This window comes from Pongo pygmaeus, chromosome 2 (assembly GCF_028885625.2).
Source record: "Pongo pygmaeus isolate AG05252 chromosome 2, NHGRI_mPonPyg2-v2.0_pri, whole genome shotgun sequence".
NCBI lineage: Eukaryota > Metazoa > Chordata > Mammalia > Primates > Hominidae > Pongo > Pongo pygmaeus.
The window spans coordinates 69,352,777-69,366,871 of record NC_085930.1 but is presented as its reverse complement, the minus strand read 5'-3'; the positions used below and the strand labels follow the sequence as shown (position 1 = coordinate 69,366,871).

Sequence of the window (14,095 nt, the reverse complement as noted above, 5' to 3'; positions counted from 1 at the left end):
AGGCTTTTAAAGGTCAAAACAAGAATAGGATGGGATGAACCACCACCCTATAACTTGTCCTAGATATACCGTCTCTACCTAGGGACAGAAGCTGAGTCGTGCATTTCTCCTGCTCCCCTCCCCAGATAATATTCGCTGAGGACTACCAGCGTGTGGAAGATCTGGCCTGGCACCGAAAGCACTTTGTCTGTGAGGGTTGTGAGCAGCTGCTGAGCGGCCGGGCATACATCGTCACCAAGGGTCAGCTTCTGTGCCCAACTTGCAGCAAGTCCAAACGCTCCTGAAGGGCTGCCCACCCGCAGCCAGAATCCACAGGATCCCACCGAAAAGGAGAGCCAGGTGTGCCGAGACCATCCTAAGGGTCTGACGTGACAGCAAGCAAGTGAAATAAACAATGATTTGCTTTTCAGTGAGAATATATATATGAGATAGATATATATATATATATTCTAGGTTGGGTGGTGGTAGATCCTTGAGGGTCAGTAGTTTCAAACCAAAAATATTCTAAGAAGTCTTAGGATGGAGTTCCTTTTCTTTCTGTTGTTGTTTCCCAGCTACAACCAACTAAAGACACAAATGGCATTCTGCAAGGGGACTCTGGGAGGAGTTTTCCGGAATGCAATTCCGAGTGAGGAAATCGCATAGCTGTAGAATGTGCGTGCTTTTTTGTGGACACAGGAGCTCCTCCAGGAGCAGGCTGGGATCCCAACTATCGCTTGTTGCCTCTTTTTCAAGTGGAATTTGAATTTTAAATAAACAACTTTTTTTGGCATGATAAACAGATCAATAAAAGTTTTGTGAATTCCACATACACCCTTATCTAATTATTTACACCATGGCAGTGATTTTGCAACAGCCAGTGCTGGCAGAAAATACAGTAAAATACTAATGAGCCTCTCTGTCAATGTATCTCATCAGACTTCCACTGGGTGTGTAGGCTTTGGGACAGAACCCACGCCCCATCTGCCTATTCCAGATACTCCCAGATCACTAATGTAACAAAGGTATCATGTTTTATGGTACACTAAAAAGTGGCCTGCTGGGAACTGATGAGCTTCTCTTTAGCCAGGGACCTGACCCAGCTGCCCTCAGAGCCCTGGAAAATAGTGAATGAACCCCTCTGGGAATAAGACCAGTACTGGGGAGCCGCTGAACAGGGGCCACCTAAGCTCCACCAATGGGTGCCTCATGGGATGTGGTGACTAATGTGGGCAGATCTTTAAAAATACAGCACTTTTTCAGATGCCAAAACAATCAGAAATAAAATTTTTTCAATAAAAATTAATCTAAAAATTAAACAATGCCACTTTCATGAGAAATCTCAATTTTAATGTTGCCAACTAAACATTGAATGAGTCAAGTAGAATAGGTCTTTGGGCCAAATTGTATCTCCATTTTATGGTCTCTCTGAACATTTTCAGCTCTTAAATTAATTTCTTTCCCACAGTTTCTAAGAAAAACATATTTTTCTACTGGGAGTATAAGGATGAAAAAGACACAAGTCCTAGGAGCTTACAGTCTGGTCGCCAGTGGTTTTCTTTCTTGAACTTCCTCATCTGCTGCCAGTTTTCTTTAACCTCACCATCCAAATTTCGCGCTGACCATCTCGTACCTAGAAAACCCCCATTCGTGTTCTTTATAAGTTTCACCAAAGCCATTGCTATATCCTCCCAAGGCAGTGGTTTTCTGCTACCAGCTCCTTTCTCTAGTCACCCTCAGTTTCCTCGTCATGTTCATCTTCTCAAAGATAATTTTCAAGTGTGTCATCTGCTTCACTCAATCTCCATGGCTCTTCGTTGCCTGCCAAGTTAACAACCAAGTCCTTATGGACATTTGAATCCTTCCAAAACTTGGCTTATGTCTTTCTGGCCTTGGAGCCCTTTATTTCCCTAGATTTCTAGTTCCCTATTCTTCCTAAGCATGCAGAAGCTCCCTCTGATCAAGCCCTTCCCTTTGCTTTTGCTAGTTGAGGACTGGCTACCTGAAGACCAACTCTGGCTGTTGAAATTCTATTCATCCTATAAGGTGCTTCTCAAGCATAACCTGCTTCTCTGGCACTTTCCTGAAGCACCAGTGAAATATTCACCAATTCATCATTCATTCATCCATTCCACAGGTATTTCAGTGAGCACCGCAAAGTTCCAATTCCCATGCTGAATATAGGGGATACAGGGTGCACAAAAAGAACAGTGACCCCTACACCCATAGATTTTACGGTCTGTGGGGGAGATGGGCCTCAAGCAAATACTCTCACAAGTCAATGCAAAATTACACCTACTGTGCATGCTATAAAAGGAAGATTTGTGTTACTATAATGCATGTAAACTGGACTTAGGAATATCAAGAGAGCTGCCCCTGGGAAAGTGACACTTGAACTGGGCGGTAAAGGATGAGTAGCCTTGCCAGGCATAGTGGCTCAGGCCTGTATTCTCAGCACTTTGGGAGGCCAAAGCGGGTGGATCACTTGAGCCTAGGAGTTCGAGACCAGCCTGGGCAACATGGCAAAACTCCATCCCTACAAAAAATACAAAAATTAGCTGGCATGGTGGCACACCTGTAGTGTCAGTTACTCTAGAGGATAACCTGAGCCCAGTAAGTCAAGGCTGCAGTGAGCTGTGATCATACCACTGCACTCCAGCCCCAGTGACAGAGTGGGACCCTGTTTCCAAAAAAAAAAAAAAAAAAGGATGGGTTGCCTCTAAGTTGGAGAAGAGGGAAAGGACAATGGTTAAAGATGGATACATGAATGCATGTGCAAAGGCCCTGTGGTGGAAGCCCCACCAGTTTATTCAACACCTATTTGCTGGTGTTGGAGATACAGTGGTGAACATGGCCCATGGATGGAACTGAAAGAAGACTGGTGTGGCAGGAGCACAGAGCATGGTGAGGAGGGTGGGCCTGGGGCATGAGAGGCAGGCATGGCCAGCCTGCTCCAGTTTTGGGGCAATTCAAAAGACTGGTCTCTGTCCTAGGAGCAAGGGGGAGACTTCAAACAGCTTTAAGCAGGGGGTGGTGATGGCTGGACAGGGAGATCATGAGATACATCATCTCTTCTCTGTTGAAACCCCAGCACAATGCATGATTGACTTTGTCCACTGGGTCACACCATCATGGATGGGCATTATCTCCCACAACAGTCCCCATGGGGCATCACCCAGCGCCTGCCCCTGCCTTTCTCATATCTATTAATGACACCCACCCTTGCATTTGGAGCACCTGAATCATCTCTGGCACTCGCCTTCATATCTGATGGGTCACTCAGTCCAGTCCTTTCTCTCCATCCTCCCTTTCACTCCATCCCCAAAGTCATATCTCACCTTGAACATTTTCTGCTCAGACTGACAAGTCTCCCCGACAGGAACTCACCCTCTCCACCCACCACTTCCAGATGAATTGCTCAGAAACACACCATCATCTTGCACTTTCCTCTTCAAGAACAATCAGGGGCCCCCTGTTGCACACACAGAAAAAAACTGGAACTATTTTACCCTGCCATCAAGTTTCTTATTTTTCCTGCCCCAACCCTCCTTCCTTCCTGTTATCCTTTCAGAAGCCAAATGGGCAGCTTGCAGTCACAGTATGTGCCCCTGCTTTCCTCACCTCTGTACCATCACTCAGGCTGTGCCTTTTGCCTGGAATTCCCCACACTGTGTTTAATTGCTGCCTCTGCCGGGGGGCTGCAATAGCTGAGTGGGATTCTGTACCAGAATTGGAAAGATCCATGTTAACTCTTGCCTGATTCTATATCCCATGTCAGCAGGAAGAGGGGCTGCCATCCCCACCCCTCCCACTCTCTAGGAAGACTTTCCTCCCTCACCCTTCCCTTGGGGTGTTTTAGGTGCCCTTTATCTGTAAGCTCATAATATCCCAGGCTTACAGGAATTCTTCCACGGCCTTTATTGTGCTATAATTATTTATTCATGAAAGCCTTCCCCTATGAATCGTATTATCTTTATTTCCCCAACTCTTAGTACAAATCCTGGCAACTAAATGAAAGAACAACCAACCTGGGGTTCTGGCATGGTTCGTCTTTGCTGATGGCACTGTGTTCCAAAATGGCCAAGGTCAAATATAAAAATTTCAGACTGAGATAGACACTGCTGGCAGCCTACACATTGCCACCACACCCCACTTCCTTCTTCCTAGTGGCAAGGAAGCAGTGGGTGGAGAGGGTGAGTTCCTATCAGGGAGACTTGTCAGTCTGAGCAGAAAATGTTCAAAGTGAGATATGACTTTGGGAATGGAGACAAAGGGAGGATGGAGAGAAAGGACTGGACTGAGAGAAGAGCCCCCTCCCGTTTATGTAAATTGGCTTTGCCAACCTTGTCTGCAGCTGGAGAAAGGCCATGCGGCTCTATTACCAGCCACTAGGGCTTCTGCCTTGGGAGGGTCTTAGAAAAGTGTTCTTCCTTAATGAAAGGAGATACTGTGCAATAAATAGCCCTGCTTTTGTTTTCTTTTCTTTTGATAGAATGTCAAACTTACGAAAAAGGTTACAAGAAGAGAGCAAAGAGCTATTAGAGGGTGTTGCTGACACAATGCTTTATCACTCTTGAATATTTTCGTGTGTAATTCCTACAAATAAGGATATTCTCCCACATAGCCACAATACAACCATCAAAATCAGGAAGTTAACGCTGATGTGTTTCTACCATGTAATCCTCAGATCCAATTCAAGTGCCACCAGCTGTCCCAATAATGTCTTTTATAACAAAAACATTCAGTCTAAGATCACTCATTCTATTTAGTTATCTTGTCTATTCTTCAATTTGGAAGTGTTCTTTGTTCTTTCCTGAATGTTCATGACCTTGACATCTTAGAAGATTAAAGGTTGTTTAAAGTTGTTGAGTTAAATATCCATTAAATTAGGTTTGTCAGATATTTCCTCGAAATTAGATTCAGCTTATGCATTTTTTGGAAGGAATACCACAGAAGTGATGTTGTTTTCTTTCTGTTGCATCCAATCAGATGATACAGGATTTTGATTTGTTCCATTACTGTTGACATTAATTTTGAACATTTGATAAAATGCCAGTATCAGCCACATTTTTCCATTGTAAAGTCATTCCTTTGTCCTTTGTATTTAATAAGTATGTTTAGGGACTTTGAGACTATGTCAATATCCTGTTCTTCATCAAAATTCCACTCACTCATTCTTAGTATTCATTGACGTTTACGGATCGAACTAATTATTATTACGATAGTTGCCAAATGTTGGTTTTTCTAATTCAATCATTTCTTTAGTGTTTATTAGCATTCTACTATAAGGAAAAGCACTATCTTCTCCCCATTTATTAATTCACGTATTTACATCAGCTTGGAGTTATGGATTTCTATTTTATTAAATAGTTTATAATTGATTACCATCCTTATTTATTTTAATGCTCAAATTGTCCCAAATTATGGCCAAAGAAAGCTCCTTCAAACTGGTTGCTATGTCCTTTTGACATAGCCCATCATTCTTTAAACACATTTTACATCTGGCACAATAACGTGCTACATACCCATCTCGTATTTTTCCTGCCCCATCTTTGAAATCAGCCATTCTCAAGGAGTTCCTTCTTAATCTGGCTTTTGTTGTGTTGGAACTCTGGTACCATCTTAGAACCTTAAGGAGACAAGCGAACCAAGCCAATAAGCTTTCCATAATGCTGCTTAGAGTTAAACAGAGCCCAGGTACTGAGTTATGTCACGGAGACAGTGAACTAACCCTCTAGACTGCTTGCTACATGAGACAATTGATTTTCTTATTTTCTATGTAGGGCGGTACATTTCCTCATTTTGAGATATTTCTTCAACATACAGCTTTTCATTAGTGGGGATTTTGTCAATTATAACCAAAAACAATGTGACGGATACCCAAGATGTTTCATATTGTAGCTTGGGTGAATTACACATTTCTGAAGCCATTACACTTCCTAGTTTATTTGGATTTGTTTAAGTTGACAAATAAAAATTGCATATGTTTATGGTCTATAACATGGTGTTTTGATATATGTATACATTGTGGAATGGCTAAATCAAGCTAACATATCCATTACCTCACACAGTTATTTTTTGTGGTGAGAACATTTTAAAAATATTGTCTTAGCAATTTTCAATCAAGCCTGTCCCGTGGAGACACAAGCAGTAGTGACATGAGCACTTGAGTCTCTGGGTTATCAGGCTTTGGCTCCAAATGTTTGGCTTCAAATATGAAAAAGTTGCATGAAAGATGAAACTATGCAATGGCATGGCTGTTGATCATTCACATCTCTCTCTGCCAAGAATGGAGATGACGCTGTTGAAGGAAGAAACGTGTTTTCTCCTTTTTCTCAACTGATATTTGCCTTAGGTCAAATTCTACTAATTTAAAGCAAAACGATCTCCTGGTCTGATTCCTTTGGGTCTCTAATAATGGAAACTGCAAGGATCAGCATAAAGTGTTTCTTTGTTCTGACCTTGGTACAACATTGCTTCTTGAAAAATGAAAGTATTTGGACGTGCAGACAGAAGCAATATTATTCAGGTCTCCCTTGTTGCAAGTGAGGGAAGTCCAATTAAAACTGGTTTAAACCTAAATAAATATATATATATATATATACATATTATATATATATATATATATATATATATATATATGAGAAGGGTTTTGCTTTCTGGAATCTGCTTTCTAGTCAGAAAGTGCAGAAGAAGGGCTAGCTTCAGGAACAATTGGATGCAGTAGTTCAAATTATAAGTCTCTGCTCCTATTCTCCATCTCTCTTCTGTTTTCCTTCACATTGGCTTTATTCTTAGGTAGGCTTACCCAGACAGTCATAAACACAGCCACCAGCAGCAGCTGGGCTCACTTTTGTCCTTGGAGCCAGTGAGCCCAGTGAAAAAGGAGCTTCTCTTTCTGGGGCTTCCCAGGGGTGACTTTGATCAGCCAACAAGAGTCAGTCCTATGCTTATCCCTTGACCAATCTCTGTGCCCAGAGGGCGGGGTATTTTGATTGGCAATACCTTCATCGTGGGCCAACCACTGTGGGGAAGGGGGAGGGATTAGAAAAGACAGCCACACCCAAATCTCATGAAGCAGTCCCCTTTATTTTAAAAAAGTCCCTGTGAGAGCAACAGGAGCAAAGCATGGAGAAGAAGCAATCTTGGAGAAGCTGGAAGAGAACCGACCCAAAGAATCCAAGAGACTAAGACTGTGCAGGGTTGGGGAACGGAAGCTCACACAGGAGGCCTGGATGGAGCTGCAGCAGAGCCAGGAGAGAAGCCAAGTGGCACAGCTCATCTTGAAGTAATTATAATGCCACTAAAATTCTCATTTGTATTAATTTTTTTTAATTACTGGCAAGATAAGGCAAATGTTTTTAAAGGCCTAAATAAAATGATATTCCCTGAAGGAAATGTCCAGAGGGTTTTATTTTGGCCTTTTTTTTTTAATTCTATGAAAGATGATGGAGACTTACTAAACTGTTTTCATGGGGAAAGTTTAATAAATGTGAAGGATGTACTTCCATGAGTTCAAATATGGAAAGTTTTAAAATAGAAGAGTGACACAAGCAGCTAATGATCCCAACATGTTAGAGTATGCAGGCTGCTGGCCCAGGTTCCAGTTTTTAATCAAATATATAAATTATGAAATATTGTTACAAGGAATCACAAGCCTTTGCCCTACAAGGGAATGGTTTGTGCTTCAGCTGACAGGAGAGCTCTGCGGAGTTCATCTTCTGCTGATAAGGGGACAGGGAGAAAGAGCAGACGGGCAGGCATCCTTGGCCCACACAAGGGGACCATCCAGTGCCAAAGCTGGAGGGAAGAACATGCTCCAACCAAAGACCCAGGCCAAATAGAACAGTGTTTGTCTGTTCAGTACGTTGACCATGTGGTCTCTGTCTGCAGGGGAGGTGTCTGTGACATCTTGGGCCAGAGCACACAAACACTGAGCTTTCAGCTTATTCCCACCTGAAAGGCCTTCCTTCCAGCTGCCTCTGCCTTCCAAGTTTAGCACAATCTCTCCCTTCTTTAGGAAGCCCCACTGATTCCTCCAGATATTCCTTTAGGTTTTCAGAGTCTCAACTGACTATGTAATTGATTTGGCCCTTGATCACACCGTACTCATGTCAGACCCCGTGTTTTGTCTTCTGAACAATGGGAAGCTTACTCACTCAATACAAGTAGATTCTTGTATTCATTCAGTCACTGGGCATTTACTCAGCACCTACTATGCCCCAAGCATTGTGCTAGGCCTTGGAAATACAATAGTGGACACAGCAGACATGGCTCTTGTTCTAAAGGAGTGATGGTCTATCAGAGGAGAGCAACAAGTAGACAATTATCTAATAAGACAGGCCTGAATCCCAGCAGAATCCCACCTTGTGCTCCTTTCCAAGGTATCCCTCAGCCTCCCACAAATAGTCATTGCAGGAGTGGTCTTTCCCACTCACTGACCAAGTAGATTCAACAGGCCTGGCAGTGTAGCTTTGTCATTAACAGCATGGACTTAGGAGCTAGACTGCCTCTGATTCTAATCCGGGCACCTTAGATGAGTCATTTCACTTTGTCCCCAAGTTTCTCCATTATAAAATGGAGATAGTAATGGTGTTACTTTATGAGGTTGTTCTGAGGATTTAATAGGTTTATGCATGTTTAGAAGATTTAGAACACCTCCTGGCACATAGTGAGTGTTCAGCAAATATCAGCCATTGCCCTTGTTGTTGCTGTTGTTTGTATTACCCAGCAGTGAACCCTGCTTGCAATCTCTTCTACTCTTCGAAACAGCAATTTAAAAAAAATTATTATGTAAGTTTCTTAAAATCCATCAGCACAATTGCTCACTAATTTTCTTCTTTCTAGTCTGAGACCTTCCAGCAAATGCTCAAATATTACCTCCTACCAAGAGAGACATTTCAGCATCCTGATACACACACACACACACACACAACTGTGAATGTAGATGCTCTTCTGGTGGAGTCTACCTGCCATTTCAAAGCCAAGCGTTGCCTGTGCTGTATTTGTGCCATGCATGTTCTAAGAATGGCAAGTGGCTGTACTGACCCTCAGACTCACACTGGGTCCCACAAAGTATTAAGAGACTACCTGGGAGGGGCTGGGGAAACATTATACTAACAGGGCCATGCTTTTATGTCTCACCTAACTCACCCTAGGATTCAAACTCAGAAATTGAAATCTCCAAAGGCCTTCCATTTAAAAAGCGGGGACCAGCACGTACCACTAACATCACTCCAGGAAGGTGATATTCTAGAAAACTGCCTCTCAAACCTGAGTGCTTATAAGAATCACCTGGGGAGATGGTTAAAATTTGGGCTCTGGTTCAGCAAGCCTGGATGCTGGTTTAGCAAGCCTGGAGGAACAAGGCCAGAGCGCAATGGAGTTGAAAGGGCTGATTAGAAGTCAGGTTATCTGACCCCTCACCTAAGAAGTGGGGAAACAGAGTTAGAGAGTAGAAGTAGCTATATCAATATCACACAGCAAGCTCAAAGCAGAACCAAGAACAAAACCTGGGTCTTTCACTCCCAAGCAAACACCCATTCTGAGTCTACTAAACCAGGGATCAAATCCCGGTGCCAGTGCCTGCAAGAGCCAGGCGGTTTGGTAAATGTCTGATGCAAGCCAGCTGCCAAACAGCAGGGGCTCAGCTGCTTTGGCTCACTTTTTAAAACACTAGCAAAACATGGTTGTTGAGGACAACTGGCCTTTGGGCAGCCAGTTTGCATTCCCTATAACCTCAGACCAGTGGTCAGCAAATTGTTTCTATTAAAAGCCAGATAGTAAATATTTTAGACTTTGCAGGCCACGTGAGCTCTATTGCAACTACTCAGCTCTGCTGTTGTAATGTGGAAGCAGACATTGACAATCTGTAGACAACTAGACATGGCTTTGTTCCAATAAAACTTTATTTACAAAATCAGGAGGTGGGCCAAAGTTTGCTAACCCCTGTCTTAGCAGATTAGACAACTTGGGGAGAAAATTGTCTCTATTTATACAAAGTGTGACTGATATTATAGAACAGTATTTTAAACATGTAACTTGTGTCTTCAAGGTCAATAAAGTGTTGTCTTCTGTGAGCTAAAAGGAGGGCAGAAGTTAACAGTCTTGTTTCTTCAGTTCCAAAGTACCCGTTAAATAAAAACATTGCATTCCTAAAATAGGGATTCATCTTAGAGTTGCAGCATACATTTAACACGGTAGCATTTCTCCAGCCCTCTACATGGTTGTTTCTTAACTGAGTGGTATGTACAGTGAAGTGAAAAGTCATATATAAAGTGACATAAGATCAATTTGAAGCAATTTGTATAAAGAAGTTCAAGTCTGCAGCAGTAAGCTGTGGTCATGCCACTGCACTCCAGCCTGGGTGACAGACCAAGACCCTGTCTCTTTAAAAAGAAAAAAAAATGGCTAGGCATAGTGGCTCAACACCTGTAATCCCAGCAGTTTGAGAGGCTGAGGCATAAGGATTGCTTGAGCCCAGGAATCCAAGAACGGTCTGGGTAACATCGTGAGACCTCACCTCCACAAAAAATTAAAAATTAGCCCAGCATGGTGGCATGTGGCTGTAGTCCCAGCTACTTGGGAGGCTGAGGTGGGAGGATCACTTGAGCCTCAGAGGTTGAGGCTGCGATGAGCTGTGATTGTTCCAGCCTGGGTAACAGAGCAAGACCCTGTCCAAAAAAAGAAAGAAAATAAAAGAAACCAGCCTCAGAGAGGGAGCTGGTATGAGACATTATGTTTGGCTCCTCAGCTAACTAGGTGACAGGATATGACAAGTTGAATTTCTAAGTCAAGGAAGCCAACACGTTTCCATCTAGGAGACACTCCGTGTCTTGCCTTGGTAAACGAATTGAATTCATTTGGAACCAGCAGTAGAAAATTGCTGTTTCTTTTCCAAAGTAAAACACAATATATGACCAGTGTCACTTCGCTTAGGGAAGTCAATTCAGTAGTGGCTGAATTATCACAAATTCCAAATTAGTATGTGGGTCTGAGAGAATGAGCCAGGATGCACCAGTATATTCACATTTTTTAAGGAAAGCATTTTTTAAACAAAGGGTCGTTGAAGATAGGGGCCAAGAAGAAAATGCCAAAAATTCTAGAGGGAACACCCACAGTCTAAATCTAAAACACCTTATCTTGGAATGACGAAACAAAAGTTTAAATTGCCCCAGAGACTCTCACTATTAACAATGAGAAGTCGAATCATTCAAGTCTAAAAATGCCTGGCAGTCTACTACGGTCCTCAGGATGGATGCCTGCTTTTGTTTGGACTTTCATTTCTTCTTCCATATTCAGAGTCACACAAGTGCCTTCGGATTGGGTACATGTATTTTTTTGGTTCCATTTGGTTGGGCTGTCAATCTACAAATTAGAATGAGATCCTCTAGACTTTGCTAAAATTGTGATTGCTTTCTATTGTCTTGAGTAGGAATCCTCTTGCATGAGAATGTGCACATGGCCCCAAATATAGGCCACCCATTGTCCATGGGGAGTGACTTTGGGAACTGACTTCACTTTAGGGGTCAGGGCACTGCTCACTCTAGGAAACTTCTTTCCACTTAAAAAGTTTAAAGGCAAACTCAGTTCCAGGCAAAGGTTTCATGACACAATGTGGCGTCCTCCATGCTAGAAAACTTTCCAACAGGAAAAAATAACTATAATAATAAACAAGGCTAATCTGGGTGTTGTCTGTTCCATTTATAATGCAGAATTAGAACTATTTTCCTCACTGATGGCTTTTACCAAAAAAACTAAGTCATCTGCAGGCAAATGAGCAGCTGTCTGAAAAGAATGGACTTGAGCTAGTGACTGCTGTGTTAGAGACTCATGTAGCATCAGACTTCCTTTCTGGGAGTGGGGGAGTAAGGGGGTTACACACACGCCCCTAATTTGAGGCCAGACATCTGGGCTCTTCTCCCCTCCTGTAAGAGTTTCAACGGCTGTGTTTCAGGAAAAGGTCTAGGAAGAGGAACAATGGCAGACACTATAACCCAGCACCAAATGACTCATCAGAGAAGTCAGTGCCAGGTGTTACTTAGAGAGAGGGACTTTCTGAGGTCTCTGAAGACTAGAACACCATTCTGATGCTCTCTCGCTACACCCATCCCATAGCTACCCTGGTATCAGGGCCCTGCCAGCAGAGTAGCTTAGGCTTTTCCTAGCCAGAGTCTTCTTTCAGCCACCCAGGGCTACCTAGTTCCTGGGGACTCTAGATATAAAAAGAAGCCCTGGCCAAGAAGGCAGAAAGTCTGAGTTCAGATCTGAGCTTTACCACATAGTGGCTCTAAACCTCCATGTTCAACTGTACAATGGGACTGTCTGTCCTATCCACCTCTCAGGTAGATGAAATGGGGTAGGCAATACGAAAGAGCTGTGTACATTGTCAAGAGCCCTATTCATGTGTGGCCTGCTTAATGGCTCCCTCCTAATCTGATTTGAGATGAGCATTCTTTCAGCAGCATTTAATGGGCTAAGTCAGATACATTCAAACATTTTTTGAACTATTAATGTCAATGAAATTTTACACAGTTTCTCCACATATAAAATAAATGAAAGTAGGGCTGCAAGAATCAGCAGGGAGAGGGGAGCTAGAGACTTCCCCCAATACCACCCGACCCATCAGCCTCTCATGGCAGCATCCAAGGCCTCTGCACAGACCCCTAGGGCTCCCAGCGACCAGGTGCAAAAAGCTCTAGACCAGACCATGCCAAAAGGCTCATTCCTGGCTAGTGGCATCATTAACAGAGAGCAGTAGAAGCATCCTGCCCCTCCCAGTCTGCCATTTCCTTAAGGAAGGACCTTGAGAGGGGAGAGAAGGCAACTTGACAGCATGGTTCAAATCAAAGAGGCAGGAAAGGGGCTGTCATCAGGGGCTTGGAGGGGACTGCAAAAAGTGCCTACAGATGAGGCGGGAAATTTGGGCAAAGGTTATCAAGGCCACGTTTAATTATCCTTTCCAAGTCTTGCCCAGCCCAGCCTTTCTGCACACATCATGCAAAAGAAAACCTCCAGCCAGGTGCGGTGGCTCATGCCTGTAATCCCAGCACTTTGGAAGGCCGAGGTGGGTGGATCGCCTAAGGTCAGGAATTTGAGACCAGCCTGACCAACAAGATGTAACCCTGTCTCTACCAAAAATACAAAAATTAGCCAGGTGTGGTGGCAGGTGCCTGTAGTCCCAGCTACTCAGGAGGCTGAGACAGGAGAATTGCTTGAACCCGGGAGGCAGAGGTTGCAGTGAACCAAGACTGTGCCACTGCACTCCAGCCTGGGTGACGGAGTGAGACTCTGTCTCAAAAAAAAAAAAAAAATAGAGAAAGAAAACCACCACCCACACTCTGTCCAAACAACCCACATGGTGTTGAGTAGGAGAAGTACTATGGGAGATTTCCTCAAGTTTGTTTTTCTTAACCATCCAACCACATGGAGCAGCATTATGGCCCCAGAGCTGCCGGTTTCCAGACCAGATTTCAGGATCTTCCACATAGAGGACATGAGGCTTCTGTCCCACCCAAAATGCTGATGTCTGGTGGGGGAAACAGCTTTGAAAGGACCTGGTGCTGACCCCCAGATGGTTCCATCTGTCTAACCAAACTCTGATTGGGAAACAACAGATTATACACATAAAAAATGATCTATGGCAGCTCCTGGCCTCAGATAACTGGGGAGGACTTGCTCCGTCCTGTTCTCTTCCCAAACTGACAGTCCACATGGCACTTGGAAAACAAAGTTCAAAAGCAACTAAGTTTATTTCTTTGGCCTGCGTCATCATAGATCACCAGATATTCAGCATGGAGCAGAGGAAAATTATAACAGGGAAAATATAGCTGGGTGTGGTGATGCTCACTTGTAGTTCCAGCTATTCAGGAGGCTGAGGCAGGAGGATCTCTTGAGCCTAAGAATTTGAGACCAGCCTGGGCAACATAGCAAGACCCACCTCTTAAAAAAAAAAAAAAAAGAAATACAGGGAAAATACCAGGACAGTTGAGGCAAGTCGGCGTTAGTTACTGTCAGTAATACAGCCTAGAAACAGTATGTCCAGGGGAGCCTGTCACGGCCTGGTGTTTTGCCTATGGGTAAGTTGGGGTGCAAGTAATCCCCTTTTTGCAAATAA

The 14,095-nt window shown here is 43.5% G+C and overlaps 1 protein-coding gene across 2 annotated transcripts in view; it reads left to right on the top strand.

Moving 5' to 3' along the window:
- The window catches only part of LMCD1 (LIM and cysteine rich domains 1), a 66,676-nt gene extending 65,869 nt beyond the window's left edge, over positions 1 to 807 (top strand). For both annotated transcript variants that reach the window (XM_054481575.2, XM_054481576.2), the window contains one exon: positions 126 to 807. In XM_054481575.2, the coding sequence (XP_054337550.1) occupies positions 126 to 284 (159 nt within the window). In that variant the 3' untranslated portion in view covers positions 285 to 807. The remainder of the gene's footprint in view (positions 1 to 125) is intronic.
- The last annotated feature ends 13,288 nt before the right edge of the window (positions 808 to 14,095 follow it).